A 20,601-nucleotide genomic window follows, 5' to 3' on the forward strand; every position below is an offset into this window, starting at 1 on the left:
ATCGGATGTATTAGAAATTATACAGCCAATAATGGATACAGATCCATACGTCCAAAAGTGTCGCACTTTACACAAAATTTATCTGTAAAACACGGACAAAGAAGTTTTCTTGGATTTCTATATGAATCCGAAAGACCACACGCGTATATAATAAACCAACATGTGACGAATTATCAGCAATAATAGTTTTGAAAGAAGGAAATATCAAAAACAGAGTAGATATTCGTGTTTATCCAAAAGCAAAACATGAATCGACATTTCTGTCTAATAATTCACCACATTCCGATCCATTACTCTTTCCTTTGCTTTTCCCAGATGGAGAAACAGGATGGTCATACAATATGAAACACACAAATTCAGAAAAATGGATAACACCAAGACAATATTTCAGGGCAAAATTAGCGATATGTTCCAATGTATTTAACCCACTTCTGTCATCTCAACGTCTAATGCAACATTACATTATTAATGCGTATCTAAAAGTCGAAGCTAATCGTCTCTTCTTTATTAAATCGAATCAAGCAAAACTTATAATGGAACATATACAAGGTCTCATTGATCACGTTCAAAATTCAAAAATCAATAGTTCAGACAAATTCAAAACAGGTAAAGCAGTAATATTACCATCATAATATCAAAGTAGTCCAAGAGCATTGCAACAATTATATCCTGATGTAATGGCAATATCCAGAACTATCGGTCGGACAGATTTATTTTTTACAATGACGTGCAATCCACAATAGCCAGAAATCTGGATATTCTTGAAAACAATGCCAATGTCTACATTGGCTTAGGATATTCCGACTTTTGTAAGTAGATTGTTTAATCAGAAAGTCTTAATTTTATTGAAAGAACTCGAAATGGTGTTTGGTCAAATCCGAGCATACATTTACACGATCAAATTTAAAAAATGGGGTTTTCCGCACATGCATTTATTGGTTAATTTGAAAAAAAAAAAATTATTAACTGCTGATGATGTAGATCGTTTTGTTTGTGCTGAAATTCCAAACAGAGAAACCTATCCTGAATTATGGTACAAAGTCATTAAACGCATGTCTCACGGACCTCATTTAAAAGATTCAGCATGTTGGGACTCGAAAGAAAGAAAGTGTTTAAAAAAAATTTCAAAAGCTTTCGTTCAACAACAACATTTATTTATATAGCACATTTTCATACAAATAATGCAGCTCAAAGTGCTTTACATGACGAAGAAAGAGAAAAAAGACTAAATAAATACAAATTAGAATAAGGGAACACTAATTAACATAGAAATAAAAGCAAGGTCCGATGGCCAGGGAGGGCAGAAAATACAAAAAAAAAAACTCCAGACGGATGGAGAAAAAAATAAAATCTGCAGGGGTTCCAGGCCACGAAACCGCCCAGCCCCCTCTAGGCATTCTACCTAACATAAATGACCTCAATCAGTCCTCATGGTATTCAGGGTTCTCATGGAAGAACTTGATGATGACGGTCATGTGACTTCTGGCCTTTTAATCCATCAATGTAGGGACATCACAGCGCTTTGATCAGGTGGTGGTGGCGCAGGTCGCCACCCCAGAAACCTGGAAAAAGAACAGAAGAGAAAGTAGGGGTTAGTACGGATTTTGGAGCCACCATCAGTAATCTTGATAATTAATTGAATATACAGAGCATCAGGATTAAACTAAAATGAAGCTATGAGAAAGCCATGTTAAAGTAATGTGTTTTCAGCAGTGTTTTAGATAGATAGATACTGTATTAATCCCAATGGGAAATTCACATTCTTCAGCAGCAGCATACTGATACAATAAATAATATTAAATTAAAGAATGATAATAATGCAGGTGAAAAACAGACAATAACTATGTATAATGTTAACGTTTAACCCCCCCCCCCCACCCCCCCCCACCCCCCCCCCCCGGATGGAATTAAAGAGTTGCATAGTTTGGGGGAGGAACGATCTCCTCAATCTGTCAGTGGAGCAGGACAGTGACAGCAGTCTGTCGCTGAAGCTGCTCTTCTGTCTGGAGATGATACTATTAAGTGGATGCAGTGGATTCTCCATAATTGATAGGAGCCTGCTGAGCGCCCTTCGCTCTGCCACAGATGTTAAACTGTGCAGCTCCATGCCAACAATAGAGCTTGCCTTCCTCACCAGTTTGTCCAGGCGTGAGGCGTCTTTCCTCTTAATGCTGCCTCCCCAGCACACCACTGCGTAGAAGAGGGCGCTCGCCACAACTGTCTGATAGAACATCTGCAGTATCTTATTGCAGATGTTGAAGGACGCCAGTCTTCTAAGGTAGTATAACCGGCTCTGTCCTTTCTTGCACAGCACATCAGTATTGGCAGTCCCGTCTAATTTATCATCCAGCTGCACTCCCAGATATTTATAGGTCTGCACCATCTGCACACAGTCACCTTTGATGATCACTGGGTCTATGAGGGGTCTGGGCCTCCTAAAATCCACCACCAGCTCCTTGGTTTTGCTGGTGTTCAGGTGTAGGTGGTTTGAGTCGCACCATTTAACAAAGTCATTGATTAGGTCCCTATACTCCTCCTCCAGCCCATTCCTGATGCAGCCCACGATAGCAGTGTTATCAGCGAACTTTTGCACGTGGCAGGACTCCAAGTTGTATTGGAAGTCCGATGTATATAGGCTGAACAGGACCGGAGAAAGTATAGTCCCCTGTGGCGCTCCTGTGTTGCTGACCACAATGTCAGATGTGCAGTTCCCAAGACGCACATACTGAGGTCTGTCTTTAAGATAGTCCACGAACCATGCCACTAGGTATGAATCTAATCCCATCTCTGTCAGCTTGTCCCTAAGGAGCAAAGGTTGGATTGTGTTGAAGGCGCTAGAGAAGTCTAGAAACATAATTCTTACTGCACCACTGCCTCTGTCCAAGTGAGAGAGGGATCGGTGTAGCATATAGATGATGGCATCCTCCGCTCCCACCTTCTCCTGATATGCAAACTGCAGAGGGTCAAGGGCGTGTTGAACCTGTGGCCTAAGGTGGTGAAGCAGTAGCCTCTCCATGGTCTTCATCACATGTGATGTCAGAGCAACAGGCCGAAAGTCATTCAGCTCACTAGGACGTGATACCTTTGGGACTGGGGTGATACAAGATGTTTTCCAAAGCTTCAGGACTCTCCCCTGTTCCAGGCTCAGGTTGAAGATGCACTGTCGTGGACCCCCCAGCTCCGATGCACAGACCTTCAGCAGTCGTGGCGATACTCCATCTGGACTTGCTGCTTTGCTGGCACGAAGTCTCCTCAGCTCTCTGCTCACTTGCGCTGTTGTAATTATGGATGGGGATGTCTTTCCTATACTGGTATCAGCAGAAGGATGTGTGGAGGGTGCAATACTCCGAGGTGAGAGTGAGAGTGGGTTAGGGTGGTCAAACCTGTTAAAGAAGTTGTTCATTTGGTTTGCTCTCTTCACGTCTCTCTCGATGGTGGTACCCCGCTTCGAGCTGCAGCCAGTGATGATCTTCATCCCATCCCACACTTCCTTCATGCTGCTATTCTGCAACTTCTGCTCCAGCTTTCTCCTGTACTGCTCCTTCGCCGTCCTGAGCTGGACTCGGAGTTCCTTCTGCACGCGCTTGAGCTCATGCTGATCACCGTCTTTAAAAGCCCTTTTCTTCTGGTTCAAAAGGCCCTTGATGTCACTTGTAATCCATGGCTTGTTGTTAGCATAGCAGCGTACTGTTCTTACTGGAACTACAATGTCCATACAGAAGTTGATGTAGTCAGTTGTGCAGTCAACAACTTCCTCAATGTTCTCACTATGAGATCCCTGCAGGATATCCCAGTCTGTAGTTCCAAAACATTCTCTCAGAGTATTCTCAGCCTCCGGGGTCCACTTCCTGAATGATCGTGTGGTTACAGGTAGGACTCTCAGTTTTGGTTTATAGTGAGGCTGAAGCAGAACCAGGTTATGATCTGCTTTCCCAAGCGCAGGCAGCGGGGTGGCGCTGTATGCGTCTTTAACGTTTGCATACAGTAAATCAATAGTCTTATTTCCCCGGGTGTTACAGTCCACATACTGGGAGAATGCAGGTAACGTTTTGTCCAGCATCACATGGTTAAAGTCTCCAGCGATTAGCACAAGCGCCTCAGGGTGCTGCGTTTGTAACTTAGCAACAGCAGAATGGATGATGTCACTTGCTGACTCCACGTCCGCCCGAGGAGGGATGTACACGATGACAACAATGACATGTCCAAACTCTCTGGGCAAGTAGTAGGGACGTAAACTTACAGCCAACAGTTCGATATCCCTACAGCAAGTGGAGATTTTGACGTTAACATGTCCAGAGTTACACCACCGTGTATTAACATAGAGAGCGAGTCCTCCTCCTTTGTGCTTCCCACAGGTACTTGCATCTCTGTCCGCTCTAACTGTGCTAAACCCGGGTAGCTCCACGTTGGCATCTGGGATGGTGTTATTTAGCCAGGTTTCGCAAAAACACAACAAACTGCATTCTCTGTAGGTCCTGACATTTTTCACTAGCGCAGCCAGTTCGTCGATCTTATTTGAGATTGAGTTCACATTCCCCAGAATCACAGAAGGCACCGTAGGCTTGAAACGCCAGTTTCTCGTAAGCCGCTTCATTTTTAGCTTAGTGCCTGCTCTGCTGCCACGATACCGCCTTCTTACCTCATCGGGTAAATATGGAACCACACCGGCACTGGCATTTGTTCTCAGCGCTCGAAGTTGAGTACTTGAATAGGCGAGTCTCGGCGTGTAAAAATCCATGCCCACGTTGTAAAAGTAAGTGTGTGCAGGGAACGAATCCACATAAAATAAAGTAATAGGAGTGATCAATAAATAAAAATAGAAAAATAAAAGTAAAAAAGTACACATACATATACAGTCATACACGGAGCTGCTGAAAAGACTGCCACTCACGGCGGCGCCGGATGTTATGCTTTAAAGTGCTCCACTGTATTAGCCAGGTGGATTCTTATTGGCAAGCTATTCCAGATTTTAGGTGTATAACAGCAGAAGGCCGCCTCACCACTTCTTTTAAGTTTAGCTCTTGGAATTCTAAGCAGACACTTATTTGAAGATCTAAGGTTACAATTTGGAGTGTAAGGTGTAAGACATTCCGAAATATAAGATGGAGAGAGATTATTTAAGGCCTTGTAAACTATAAGCAGGATTTTAAAGTCCATTCTAAATGACACAGGTAACCAATGTAGTGACATCAAAACTGGAGAGATGTGCTCGGATTTTCTTTTCCTAGTTATGATTCTAGCAGCTGCATTCTGCTCTAGTTGCAATTGATTGATGTCTTTTTTGGGTAGTCCTGAGAGGAGAGCGTTGCAGTAATCTAGTCGACTGAAAACAAAAGCGTGGATTAATTTCTCAGCATCTTGCAGTGTTATAAGGGGTCTAACTTTTGCTATATTTCTTAAGTGAAAAAATGCTGTCCTAGTAATCTGATTAATATGTGATTTAAAATTCAGGTCAGAGTCAATAGTTATCCCTAAATTCCTTCCCTCCGTTTTGACTTTTAATCCTAATGCATCAAGTTTATTTCTAATAACCTCATTATCTCTTATATATATTTCTGCTCTGGTTCGTCCTGCTTCCACTTCAAAAACGGTCCCGCCCACACGCAGCCAACATGGCATTTCTCGATTCCTATTCATCCTCTTCCAAACCCTTCACCACGCTGCAAGAATACAACTCTTCTCTCGCTTTTGCTTCCATGGGTGCACAGATAACTCAACCTCCTGGCCACGAACCATACTGTTTTAAAATACAGGGGCAAATTTATCACTCGATTCCTATTCATCCTCTTCCAAACCCTTCCCCACACTGTGAGAATACAACTGTTCTCTAGCGTTTGCTTCCATGGGTGCACAGATAACTCAACCTCCTGGCCACAGACCATACTGTTTTAAAATACACGGGCAAATTTATCACCAAATCTCTCCACTATACGCTAACACTTCTACCTCTCCAGGATATGGACAGTTATGTTTTTGACACAGCGCAAGCTACCGAAGCTTACAAAATTAAGCAAACTCTCCATGCAGTGAAAATTTACTTCTCTAGCTAGATTCCATGCTCGGAACCATCAACCCCTTCGCTAAATCATACAAACGCATGCATGAAATCGCTCAGTCCAATCCAACAGCATCTGTACGAATGGTCATCAAGGATAACCCTAGTCAGGATTTACGATACAATGCCCCGACATGTCACACCGATGTTGCAGCGATTTTCGTCGGAGAAGATGGCGAACCGCCTGCCGAAAGGAACGTTTGCATCTATCCCATATGCAACTCCTGTAAACAGATTTCCACGCTCAATATAAATTACGATCCTATGGTTTACCCACTTTTATTCCCTTACAGAGACATTGGCTGGCAGAAAGATTTACAACATGTTCCCGATAAAAGAACCGGCAAGTAAATAAGGCTTACTCAATGCTAATTTTACGTGTACAGATTAGCAATGAGGAATACATTTAGTATTTTACACTCCAGCGGCAAACTATTCCAACAGTACGTCATAAATGCGTATGTTAAAACGGAGGACGTGCGTCTCAACTATCTCGGATTACATCAAAAAGATCTGTGCGTGGAACAATACAAAGGACTATCAGAAGCACTACAAGCAAAAGCTTATCTGTCATCTCCACCAAAACACCTATTCACAACTGTGTCTTTCAAGAAGTATTTATTTGTTCTTGATTTCTGAATTCCTTTCTCATCGTTTTCCATTCCTATTCTTACACCGCTGTATGCTACGGCGGGTGTCGGCTAGTATCCATTATTGCCAATCACTAAAATTTCTGTTTTCTCTTTATTTAGTTTGAGAAAATTACTACTCATCCATTCAGAAACACAAGTAAGACATTGTGTCAGTGAATCAAGAGAGTCAGGGTCGTCAGGCGCTATTGATAAGTACTGTTGTGTGCCATCAGCATAGCTGCGGTAGCTCACGTTATGCCCCGAGATAATCTGACCTAACGGAAGAATGTAAATCGAAAAGAGCAGCGGACCCAGGATAGAGCCTTGTGGAACACCATTTAGAATAAATATCATGTGTCTTTGAAGTATAATTACCACAACTTACAAAGAATTTTTTACCTGCCAGGTAGGATTCAAACCAATTTAAGACACTGCCAGAGAGGCCCACCCATTGACTAAGGCGATTTCTAAGAATATTGTGATCAATGGTGTCAAATGCGGCACTCAGATCTAGGATAAACAGCCTCTGTCTACATTTACCCACAAGTCATTTACTACTTTAACGAGTGCAGTTTCTGTACTGTGATTTGTTCTGAAACCCGACTGAAACTTATCAAGAATAGCATGTTTTTTGAGGTGGTCATTAAGCTGCATAATGACTGCCTTCTCTAAAATTTTACTTAAGAAAAGGCAGGTTAGAAATAGGTCTAAAATTTTCAAAAGCAGAGGAGTCAAGATTATTTTTCTTGAGCAGGGGTGTAACTACAGCAGTCTTAAGACAGCCTCGGAGGACCCCCGTATCTAATGATGAGTTTACTATGTCAAGAATACTATCCATTAGTATGCCCAATACTTCTTTGAAAAAACTTGTTGGTATTGGATCGAGGACGCAGGTGGAGGGTCTCAGTTGAGAGATTATTTTATATAAATCAGCTAAATCTATCCTGGGGAAAGAATTTTAATTTGTTTAAAATGGAGTACCGGGGTTTAAGTGGTCCAGTATTGGGGAGATGTACTATATTATTTCTAATATCATTAATTTTTTGATTAAAAAATACAGCAGAAGTCTCAAGTTTCACTGGAAGTATTTTGGAAGCATTCCATTGAGTGACCTGGATTTAGCAGACGATCAATCGTAGAGAATAAGACTCTGGGATTACTAGCATTGTTATTTATAATTCTAGAGAAATAACAGCGCCTCTCAAGACGGACTATTTTGTTGTATTCTGTTATTTTAACCTTCAGTATTTCATAATGGACAGTCAGTTTAGTTTTTCTCCATTTACTCTCAGCTCTCCGGCATGTTCTCTTAAGATCAGACACTATTTGGGTGTTCCACGGTATAACAGTGCTAGAAGATTTTTAACTATCTTTTCTGGTGTGGCTATGTCAGCAGCAGCTCTCACCTTAATATTAAAATTTTCCACCTTACTATTTACATTATTCTCACTATTGTAGTAAGCACTACAAATGGACTGGTTGCTTAAAATGTTTATAAATTTTGAAGCTTCTGATGAATCAAAGAAGCATTTTTTAACAATATGCTTCTCATGAATAATTTCTATCATTATTTCCTTATTAAATAGTAACAGAAAATGGCCTGATAGACCAATATCAATGATCTGCTTCACATCAACCTTTAGTCCTTTGGTAATTACTAAGTCTAACGTATGATCTGCATTATGTGTAGGCTGACTAATGTGCTGGTTCAAATCAAAAGAGTCCAGGAGGTTCATGAATTCTTTTACTTTCGGGTCACACTGATTATTGATATGAAAGTTAAAGTCACAGACTATTAAGAGTGTGTCATAGTTTGTAATTACAATTGACACCAAGTCTGAGAATTCCTCAAAGAAAGACGCATTGTATTTAGGAGGACTATACACATATAATACTAGAAACTGAGAAACTCCATGAATCTGTTCAAACAACAGATATGACTAAGGCTGGCTTTCCAGATTATCGCCGAAGAGATAATCATCATGAACAACACACATATCACGGAAAGAAAGATGGAAAAATTGTGATGATCGATAATTCAATGATTGTACCATATAACCCATATTTGCTAAAAAGATTCAATTGTCATATTAATGTTGAGTATTAAAAGTGTGGATCCGGAAAACCAAACACAGGGCTTGGCGAGTGAAGCGAGCAGGGGGCAAAGCCCCCTAGTATTTTAATATGCAAATCAATATAAATATCACCTTCTGTTTGACATTTTGTGAAAAGAAAATGGCAGAATCAGTGAATGCGAAGTGGAGGCAAGGAAAAATGTACTATTTGTTGGCTTAAGCAGTGGTGCAAGCAAGAAAAGGAAGTTATGGAGTGATACAGTGTGATGGAGACACTCGAAAGTTCAAGTTCAGAAAGTCACACAGTTCCAGAAATAAAGAAGTGGTCAGATATCAGAGTTGATGTGAAAAGATGAGTTGCAGCCCACTGTCTGTTTGTTCTGTTTCAGACAATATTACAAATGCTGACCCTGTGCTGATGACGCAACTCCATGTGGTGATGGTGCTGCTGTGCCCAGCACATCTTCAGAAGCTGGCTGCACACACACCTCTACCTTGGAAATCGCTGGGAGACCATCTGGCAGTGTGTTGACGGATGCTGTTCCGGTGTCACAAAATGCAATAGTGCATGCTATAAGAGATGTGGCCAATGAACTAAGGAATATAAGGGTTGTACTTTTTGATATTGACCACAATTTAAATGAATTGGTTAAAAAATAAATGCTGCATCTGATTGCCTGTTTTTACATTTTAGTAATGACATTCAAACGAAGTTGTAACGCTGCCTTATTTGGCTGATCATTTAGTGTATCAGGGTCGGGTTCATCATATCACATCTCTTCAGGTATAGGCAAGCCATGCAATGATGTTAAATGCCTGCACAATGCAACACACTTTCTGTGTACTGTAGAACAGCACATTAACTCTTTTAGGGCTATTGTGATTGGTTGATTCTGAAAGCAGCCACATCCTTGATTATTAAAGGGTGTGCACACTAATGCAAACAGGTTTTTGCATGTTTTTTTTTGTTTTCCTTTTTTCACTAAACAGTTTCTGATTTGGTTACACCTTCTTTGTATACATTTCAATTTTGCATTAAGGTAGAATAAGTTCTGATAGAATTTATCTTGGTTTTATTTTTTTATTACACACAATCTGTGATTTTGGCAGAGATATATAGACTTCTTATATCCACTATATATCTAGATGTTGTTTAATGTTGGTTATTGACTGCAGTACGCTAATACAACAGCTACATAAACTGTAAACCTTTTGCTACAATCTCTGAGCAAAACTGCTGTTGGTAAAGTGATGATGGAAAACTATTATAATATTACTGCTTGGTGTTTTCTTTCCTGTAAATTTTTGAATTCTTTGAATTTTTTTTCTTTAATTGAATAGTGACTGCTGAATTTACATTTACAGGCTAATTCAGCTTAAAGATGGAGCACGGGAGACCGAACAAAGAATATGTACCATCTCGTCATTTTAGACATGGGCAAAACCAAGGTGCCACACGGCAGAAGGATGCCTATGCTAGGCTTCTAAATCAGCATCGAAGCAGTAAATTTAGGTCATACTTGAGACAGTTTGCACAGCAGCATACTCAGAAGACGGAAGAACCTAACAATGACACACAAGAATATTTATCTGAAAAAGGGGAAAGTAAGGTGACGCATTTATATCAAAATGGTTACTTCTCTCCTAGTAAGAGCTGTGAAGCAGATAACACCTTGTCTTCACATATAGTCAAACCAAAAGATAAATCAGAGGCTGTGGAACTGCATAAGCAGAAGAAGGTTACGTATGTCCAAGTACATGGAAGTAAGAAACCCAATGTTAGTATTTTCCAGGATGGAAATGGATTATCTGGTGGTGACGGAGCACAGACAAACTCAAAGCTTCAATACCCAGGAATCCTTCCGTCAGAAGAGTCTAATATAGAAGAGCTAGCATGGCTGGATAACTCTTCAGGAAAATTATTGACTTGTTCACCAGAACAGAGTACTATTTTTTTTCCTTTCAGTGGTGAAAAAGCAGACAGTGTAACAAAACAAATGAAAAAGAAAAAGTCAAAAAAGATGTCGGCAGGAAAGATCAGTTCTGAGGCTGCTAAAGGGACGTCTGAAGTTTTAAATAGCGACCTAGCATCTGCAGGGGAGTCTCATTTTGCTGATGGAAAGGCCAAACAGCAGAACACAAGGGCTACTGGGCAAGCTGAAGGTGAGGACTAAATTGTTATTTTCAATCCTGTTCAGTAAGATATTGAGTTTATTGAAGTGTAATTACAGTTGACTTCATATTATCTCTGATATGTGTGGTGGGGGATTGGTAGGTTTAGAGCTCTCTTAACTTGGTTAACTAGTGGTAAATATTTCAGTTTTTTATATCTCAAACTGCCATTTTTTTAGTTATTTAGAAAATGATTTAATGGACAGGACAGATAAAGACCTGTTTTGATTGCAAAAGAAAAAAAAACACATTGTAGAACTCGGTATCAAAGCAAAGAACTTTAATATAATGAACAAAACTATAGCCTGCTGTTAAGTCGTTAGATAAAGAACAGGTACTTGTTATTTGTTTATTGCATCTGTCTATCCATCTTTGTTCTGACCCTGTTTACTCAATTTAGGGTCATGGGAAGCCAGGGCCTTGTCCTAACATCATGTACACAAGATGAGAACTGACTGTGGACAGGGGCAGTCATTGAAGTTTTGGTAATTTAGAGTCTCCAGCCTACCTATGCTTAACATAGTTAAATCTGTTGGTCTACTTTTGTTTTGGAAGAAACACATACAAACATATACTAAAATGAAACAGGTTTCTCAAGATACACGTCAGTGTATTGTTTTTTTTTTTTTTTTGCAGAATGTAGGTTATTCCATGTAAAGTATCGCTAAGAAACTGAAAATGTCTTTAAAAGGTGTCTAATGTGTAGCCTCTTTAGCATGACTTTCTTTCTTGAAACAACTGTGTAAAAAGCATTGCACTTTTTGGCTTGAAATATTACATATTTAATAAATCTGATCTTTTTACTGTAAAATGTGCAAAACACTAAAAGTACCAATTCAGAAGTGTAGAAAGTATAATAATTATAATAATCATAATGCTAATACCGTATATACTGCCAAAATGTGTCGTTTGTGTGGTATATCTTGATGCACTGTGAAGTACATAATACAATGTCACAGTTGGGACAATAGTAGTGTGATTCCTTGCGGATTTTCTTTCCAGACTGATCAGCTTTTGAAGAGCACATAGCATATGTGCTGAATCCCTTCGATTTCATCGTCCATTTCACTTTCACTGCCTTCAGACAGATTCATTTCATCATCACTCCTCGTGTCACTTTCAAGAGTGTGCAACACCTGGGCTATTGAAAGTTGTTTCTTAGAAGATGCCATTATAAGGCTAGGAGAATACATGTCCGCACAGTTGCCTGGGCCTATAGCTTACGCAAGAAATTCCTATATCGTTTCCCGATCAATGCTTGGCACTAATGCTGCTGGCACTTTTACAACCTGAGTAATCCTCGGCTCTTAACATTTATGTGACTCATGTCTATATGGTTGACTGAGGGATGCTCGGAACTAACACTTTTAGCACTGTTTTTACAGCCCAAGTGACGCTTGGGTCTAATGCTTAGGAGGTTAATTTCTACTTATCTGACACAAAGCTTAATTTAAAAAAAAGTACTTTTCACCAATTGCCTAACAGAAAATTTATATATATTCCCACATATTAATTCAGTTAATTAACAGTGGTAGTTGAACACTACTTAAAAGTAAATATACATGCACTTACAGGTTTTAATCATTTTTAATCGTGAATTACACTATAGCTGTTAAAATATACATTTATTATATTGTAAAGGTTTTTTTTTTCCCCAGTGTACCAGCTCGACATTCCTAATTCTTGGAAGTTTGATTATAAGTACAGATAACTGCTTTAAAAATGTAGTACTTGTTTCTTACCAAAACTTACACTGTATGATGCACACAAACAAATGATAAACACTACAAACCCTTGATAAAGCCACAAATCTATCAAATTTTAATAAAATATCTATCAAGATTAACATGTCTAACAGGAAAAATAAGCAAATTAGCTGTTAGGCTAACAAGCCTGTTGTTTACTAAGCACCAGTTTCAAATTCTTCTTTAGCTGTCCTTTTTCAAATTGAAAATGTGAGCTGCTATACTTCACAAAAGCTTGCTCACTGTCCAAAATCAGACCAGCAGTGTTTCTTTTAATTAAAGAACAACAAAAATCTTTATTAATTAAAATAGCCTATCTTGCTATTCGTATAATTATACAGGAGTACTCGTTCAATTCCTTATTCTCCATTTATTACAGCACTTTCTTTAATGTAAAGGCTTATATTCCAGCCTTCTGTTTACAACTACTGTTACTCCTTCTGTAAAGGAGCACTACAACTAAATTACCATAAAGGCTAGAAAAGCAGATGCTGAAACAGTTGTTTTTTTTTTTTTTTTTTTTTTGTTATCTGCTAATTTACATATCACAGATCAAGTCTTGTGTAGTGAAAATTGTCAGATTTAGATCGACGGCCAATCAATCATTTTGTCACTTGTCAATGTTACCTCACAGCTTGGCAAATTGGGGTAGTACAGGTTTCTCTGAATTGTCCCACTGGGAGTGCCCCCTTTATAGGAAATTCATGTGAAATTTCCCACTGATAAATTTTTATTTCCCATCTGTCTGATAGCACAGGAATGCAACATTTGAAGCTATGGTGGAAAAATGGTAATATTAGGGCATGCTATGTATCAAATTCACAGGGCAGCTCTTCGTGCTGTCAAATTTATATTAGCATTGCCAAGAGTGACAGCTGCCACGTATACACCAGCCTTTGCATCCATTCTACATAGTGTATACAACCAAAAATATGTTTTGCCACATTTGCTTTGGAGCATAACCTGTCATTCTCAATAACTCAGCCACTTATTGACTTATGAACTGTAAAATGTCAGAGGACCAAAATGTGTTTTCAAGAGTGAATGTTTACCTTATATAAAGTACTTTTTACAGTCCAAAAAGAGTGAGAAATTAATACACTGTTCACTTTCATTAAAATCATAAGTGCTGCTTTATTTTACAATAAGCTGTACTGCAGTTTTTATTTCTTTTATATTGTCATTTATTTTAATAGCTGTGAAGAGAAAAGTAAGCATTTAAAAGTTGTTAATTTTCTGCAAAAGTTGTTAACATGAAAGTTTATAAATTATCTTTTCATTTTAATTATGGCAGTAAATATTCATTTATTATATCAGAATGAAGCATGTGCATTATGCTCATTGAATGTATTTATTAAAATGCATTCTGAACCTGAAATAATTGACAAAAGGAAGCACTTCAGATGTTTTGCACATGTTTTTTTATTTTTATGTTGGTTTTCATGTTAGTTTTTGTGTTAAAAAACCAAAAAAAAAAACAATAATAATAAAAACATACCCTGGTCCAATTTTTTAGGGCTTAGCATTTTTTTTTTGTTTTAACCCCTGAGTCTAATTGATTAAGAAAATCAAATTACCTCTATGCCTTTTCAAATTTTAGAATTCTGTACTTCACCAGTAAGAAGTACAGTTATGGTCTGTCTCTGACAGGGTGGTCCAATAAAGAAAAAATGTAAAGACCACCATGACCAAAAAAAGTTCTGTGTTGATATTCGTTGAAAAGATAAAGGAAAATGAGAGAGGACATAAATTTGAAAACTGAAATATGAATTAATAGGCTAAAAAAGCAGGTTTTAGTTAAGTATTCCACTGTACCTCAATTTTTAAAATAGGCAAAAAGTATAAAAGCCTTTGCTATTTATTATAACATTTTATTTCAAACATTGTAACATAACATTTTATTACACTTAATATAGCTGTTGCCTATTAATAATTAATGTTTACTAAAACAATGATTAACTATTATGAATGATGTTTAAAGATTTATTCATAAATAAATAAATTATGACAAATGTCATGGAGAAATGGCCTAATGAGGGTTGGCTGGGCTAGTCAAATATTTTCCAAATAATGTCTTAAAGTTGAACAGAATGCAGCCCAATTATAGCCATCCCTCCCAAAACTGGGCATAGCAATTTTCCTACTATGTTAAATTACCCCGATAAAAAGTTTCTTATAATGAACTGCAATCCCGTAAAAATCTTTAATAACTTAGTACTGTATTCATTTGTTGCAGTCCTGTTCCACAAAAGCTGCAAGTACTTTTTGACCTGTATAAAAAAAGTTTGAGAAAATTAGGTCTCAGAACCAAGTTTCATCTGTTCCAAAAAAATTAAATGCCATTGCTGAATTTTTAATTTTTTGAGTTGTCTCTATGAAACTATACCAAGATCTCCATTAAACATGAATATACTCCTTGCTAGCAGGAATAAACAAAATTGATATGTGAATTTAAATGGGTAAGTTCTGTATTTTTCAAAGTCAGTTATTTCTTCAGAGTCATGGTATATATTAGTTTACCACATGATTTTGGGTTCTAGACGTCAGTCCTCATTAATGTCAATAACTGTGCATGGCAATGAATTTTTAAAGGTGAATCCACACTCCTATAGCTGATGAGTGGGCAAGGAGGAGGACAAGCAGTGGAGTAAAGTGCACAGCTGGTCTCCTCCTAAAATGGCTGATTATAACAACTGTTTTTTTGTTTTTTTTCCCTTCTTATAACAACATGGATGCGCTGTATTGCAATATGTATGTAATCTCAAGATATGTATCTGTACTTAGTAACATTTTAGCTTTGAAAATTGACATATTCAATACATTTTAAGGCTTTTTTAATAATAATGTGATTCTGGTACCCTTCACCTCTATTATAAAACAGCGGGATAGTTATTGATTAAAATTTTTTAAATATGCTCCACTTTAGAACGTAGTTTCATTAGGGCCATCACAGGGTGGGTAGGGCATACACATGCACAATGATACAGACTCTACCAGGCAATGTTTTTTGTGAAATGTCTACATTTTTTTGCAAAATAATCTAATTTTGATTTTCCTCAGAAAGAAAGATAGACACACACACACCTGAACTAAGTTATTTAAGACCCACCAAGTGTTGTGAATGCACTTCTGTACTCTTTCCCAGTAAGCTCAGGAAAAAAAATATTGGAGCTAAAATAGAACAGAAATTAATTTGCTTTTAGTATTTGTTTGGGTTTTCTCAGGTGCTGTTATTTCTTTTGACAACCCAAAAACATGCATTTTAGGTCAGTTGGTAACTCTGAATGTCCTGGTGGGTGAATGAGTATGCCCTTTAATGCATTTGTCTTCTGTTAAGAAAGACTGTAGCCTCACATAAGTTTGTAATACGCACATTCAAAAAGAGTGAATGTCTGTGTACTGTAGCTAGAAAAATAAAAGGCAATTAATTTTTGTTATTGTACTTATCTGATGAAAGTGTGTAGCACGATTAGGTACTGAAAATATGTTTACTAGAAGCTTTCTTTACTGCCAAATACCATGTATTGAGAATGTGGAATGTGGCATACTTCATTGCATATCAAGGACTACATAAGTTAAAAATGTGACGTGTGTAACTTTTAGGGAGAATTCATAAGGTACCTGTACTTTTAAAGAGTTTTTTCAAAATACGAAAATATATTTTTTCCTGATTCTATTTATTTGACTTTTTGCAACAAAACTGTTTGGCATTGGAGCCATTCAACATCAGAATAAGACACTTCATGCTTATATTCATATACCATACCTTAGAGAAAATTATATAGTGGGTAAAGGGTATTTCAGGAGTTACTCTGTTTCTTTTTATATGTGTAATTGTAATAAAATGAATAGTCCCTTGTAATAGTGTTATGAAATATGTACATTTTTAGGTAAAGCCTTTAATTCAGTCCCTTCTTCTGTTGAAAATGATGGACACAGAAATCGTCAGAGTTGGGGGAAACGAAGACAGATTTTCGAAAGTTACATGTCATTTGAAGATGTGTCTGCAGGACTCAAAAGAGGGGATCTTATCCAGGTAAAAGTTATAACAATATCTTCTCAGTTCCCAGTTGTGCTTGTTTATCTCTTATAGCTGATCTGGAAATAATTGCTGTTTATGGGCAGAGGCAGACTTTTTTTTATTGTAGGCTTAACTTGGTATGGAGACAACAGCATTGACATATCACAGAGAGGTTTTGTTTCTGTGGCATGAAAATATGTGTTTTTGTTTTTTTTTTTTTTTTTTTACAACTCTCATCTCGCAACCTACAGCAAAGATATGTATAAGAAAGGGATATGGAGGAGTAACTGACAGACGACCTTGTGAAGTGAACAGACTTTGGTGCTACATTGAAAAAGGTTATTGGGAGTTATCCGATAGTTGCTTTGGTATCGATACTCCAGAAACAGGTATCAATACCATAGTCAAAATTTTATTACCAGCTCCACTCTAGTATGCATTCTTGAGCTTCTATTTCAGCACAAACTGCTTATAGTTTTTGGACTTCCTTTGATGTACAGTAATGTGATAGTACCATTTTTATTTAAATACTAATTCTCTTCATTCTAAGCAGTTTCTTTACAAGGTAAACTTTTTTTTTTTAAACTTTGATTGCTGTTCCAGGCAAGTGTGACATATCATTAAAAGTTTAATGTTTGGAAAAATAAAATATATATATATATGTGTGTGTGTGTGTGTAATGGTGTACATTATCATTTGCATCTGTTCTTGCTTTTTGGATTTGTCTCCAATTATTAAAGCGTTAACCACTAATGAGGCGGATTAGAGATTGTATAATTATGGAACTCTATAATCTGGGCACAAAAGTTAGTGAAAGAACGCTGTATTTTGTTGGATTTTCAATTAAAAATTCTGCACACAAGTTAATAAATTCCTGAATTCAAAATTTCGTCCAGTACATATGGACTAAGGTTCAGATCTATTCTGTCAGTAACACTGAAAAATATGGAGATGCAGGAAATGTATTGAGTAAGTAAGAAAACCATTAAGTAAAAAAGTACAGTTGAGCACATGAAAGGGAATTTAGCATACAAATTAGAGAGGAAGGGATGCATAATGTCATGTACTGTTGAAGACTGGGAATTTTGAATAGGAAAAAAACAAAACTGATAAATCAATTTACACAGATCTGCCAATCCATCTTTGTTGCTTCCTGCTACACTGAGCTGCAAGAGACTAGAACATACAATGTCTGTTACAGCTGTTTCATTGTGAATTTCAGTTTGTCTCACAGATGGAACACCGTGTTGTGTTCCATGTTGGAATGCAACAATTAACTTGTCATTAACCAATCCAACTTAAAAATATAAATTCTCAAATCCATGCATGCATGAAATACATTTGATCTAATTAGCAGGAAAGTGCAAGGTTAGCAAATGATAGAGAATTCATGAAAACTAGCAGTCTTTCAAATGGCTGGTCATTGATAGAGTTCATACAGCTATAAATCCAAAAGGTCAACAGAGTGATAGAAAGTCTGTGCAATTCCAAGGCGCTCTGTGAAGGGATGAGTTTTTGTAAGTACTTCTCATATTTGACTAAAGACTGCATTGTTAAGAACTTCTGACGTGTTTTAAATGGGAGCTTACGAAGCACAAGCTTATAAGCAGACCATACTTTGCTGACACTTTATTTGGGATTGTCCAAAACATCCAAAGTTGCACCCCCCACCTGAGATGATTAATCTACAGCAATTAATATGAAAATACACATAATGCAAATTAAATTTTATGTACAAATGAAAAATTATACTCCAGAAATTAAATTAGGTATTAGCTTTTATTTCTTAATTCAGATTCCTGTTACCACCAGAATAGCGAGGAAGTAGAGCCTGGAGGCTGAAATGGATCTGAATGACTGCTTCCAAATGACTGACTGGGAAATGATATGTGAATAACATGAGGATGATATTGAGGGACTCAGACACTGCATCGCAGACTGTATTAATTGTTCTGTCAACATTGTGGTACCCTCTTTTTAAATTCTGTTATGTTTTGTTAATATATTGTCACATGCAAGCAGCTTGTGATGCTCTGTACAGTTGTAGAAAGGGTGAAACTGAAAGAGACTAGGTGAGGTGCCTCTGTTCCATAAGTGGCGGATACAACTCTTATGAGATGAGTGACAGGAGAAGTGAGGAGAAAAAGGAAGGTGCGGTGGAAGGAAGTTTTGAGTAGGGAGTTGGGAGACAATAAGCAGGAGTGTCTGCGGTATAAAAAAGTCTGCACATGAGTGACAGGAGAGAAACTGATTGATAGGGAAAGCATTCTTTTATTATTTTGGAGGTGTGTTCCATAACCCAGATAACGGAGTATAAGACAGGACACCGATTTTTATGGAACGAGGACTCCAATTAAAACATAGAAAAATCCAGTACCTATGATTTATATTTGCTTATTACTCTGTTTGTTACAATATTATATGAATTAATTTTATTAATACTATATTATATTTTGTTAATATAGTTTTATTAATAAATATGACTTCGCTAAACTAATTTACTGTATATCATTTTTAAAGTAGCTGTTGTATTATCAGTCTTTTCTCTTATCTGTCACAGCCTTGGTCCCAATCCCTGATGGATAATCGATGTCTTACTGTACTAGAAGGGGATATGGACAAAGCTAATGACCTGAACTAGAGGTGGGCGGTATGACCAAAATTCTATATCACGGTATTTTTATAAATTCTGCCGGTTTCACGGTATTAGACGGTGTTTTTTTCCCCATGCATGAGTGGATGTTAACCACATTTTCCACTGCAATTACTGCAGTAGACTGGCTAAGAATAACCTATTAGACTGTTATGAGAATTGTACATCGTACAAAAAGACATTTTAATGTGCACACAAGTATTAATCCAGGTTTGCATGGCCCCATAAAGTGATGGTTTCAAGGGGGTGGCACTAAAGAGAAGGATTCACATTGCATGACAGATGCAGTCAAAATATAGAACCTTTAATTGAACAAATTTTGCAAAAGCTTAAACTATGATTTTGACAACATATTTTCAACCATCCAAAGAGGCATTTAGACTTAGTAAAATATCCAGAGGTGTTTGTCAAAAGTTGGATTGCACTGAACACGTCTTAGAAAAGGAATAAATAGTAAATATTTTTGTAAACCAACTACACTTTCTGTTAATGTTAACAATCTCTGTCCACTGACACGTTAAAGTGACTTTTTAAACAATTTTACCATCATTAAACTGCATAATATTTAAACTAATAAATAATAACAATAAAATAAATAATAGTAGTATTACTGATAGTTGCACCATTACTTCAAGGCTTCAAGCCCAGGTGCATTACACAGTATTCACCAAATTAAAATAAAATAAAACAAGTGCAACTTGGTGATGACATCTTACCAACTGTACCATCATTTAGGCAAACTGCATTAATATGGACCTTGCTTCAAGCTAAGCTATATACATAAATAATAAAAACTGCAACTTGCATTTATAATGCTGTTTGTGGTATAGCCCTATGGAAGTGCATTAGGGCCATTGTAAAGAAAAAAAAATATGGACACGGAAGAAAAAAACAAACTATATGTCGAGAATAAATTCGACATGTTGACTATGTCAAGATTAAAGTCGACATTTCCACTTTATTCTCATAGTTTATTTTATAATTAAAGTAGAATGTTGTAAACTAAACTTCATCCTAAAATCAATGTTTAATTTACTAGATTTTCTCAAACCCCGTCACAAGTTAATGCAGCACATCAAATACTTTGTGTTAAGTGTTCCCTGACCCAGTCGTTAATCACTACACTTCTTAAACTGACTTCCTCCACACCAAGAGCAGGCGCCTGCAGCAATCACCGCACAGATAAATGTCTTTGTGAAATTAAAACTAGTTATTAACTTAGCCGATGGAGTGTTCAGAACTTTAAAA

The 20,601-nt window shown here is 37.3% G+C and overlaps 1 protein-coding gene across 4 annotated transcripts in view; it reads left to right on the forward strand.

Annotated features, from left to right (window-relative positions):
- Positions 1–20,601, forward strand: part of dis3l2 (DIS3 like 3'-5' exoribonuclease 2) — a 612,176-nt gene that overhangs the window by 13,745 nt on the left and 577,830 nt on the right. For 2 of the 4 annotated variants that reach the window (XM_051922221.1, XM_051922220.1), the window contains exons 2-3: positions 10,128–10,925; positions 16,570–16,715. In XM_051922221.1, the coding sequence (XP_051778181.1) occupies positions 10,145–10,925; positions 16,570–16,715 (927 nt within the window). In that variant the 5' untranslated portion in view covers positions 10,128–10,144. The remainder of the gene's footprint in view (positions 1–10,127; positions 10,926–16,569; positions 16,716–20,601) is intronic. The other 2 variants (XM_051922222.1, XM_051922223.1) reach the window with 1 other exon arrangement.

This window comes from Erpetoichthys calabaricus, chromosome 2, assembly GCF_900747795.2.
Source record: "Erpetoichthys calabaricus chromosome 2, fErpCal1.3, whole genome shotgun sequence".
In the NCBI taxonomy this organism is placed as follows: domain Eukaryota; kingdom Metazoa; phylum Chordata; class Cladistia; order Polypteriformes; family Polypteridae; genus Erpetoichthys; species Erpetoichthys calabaricus.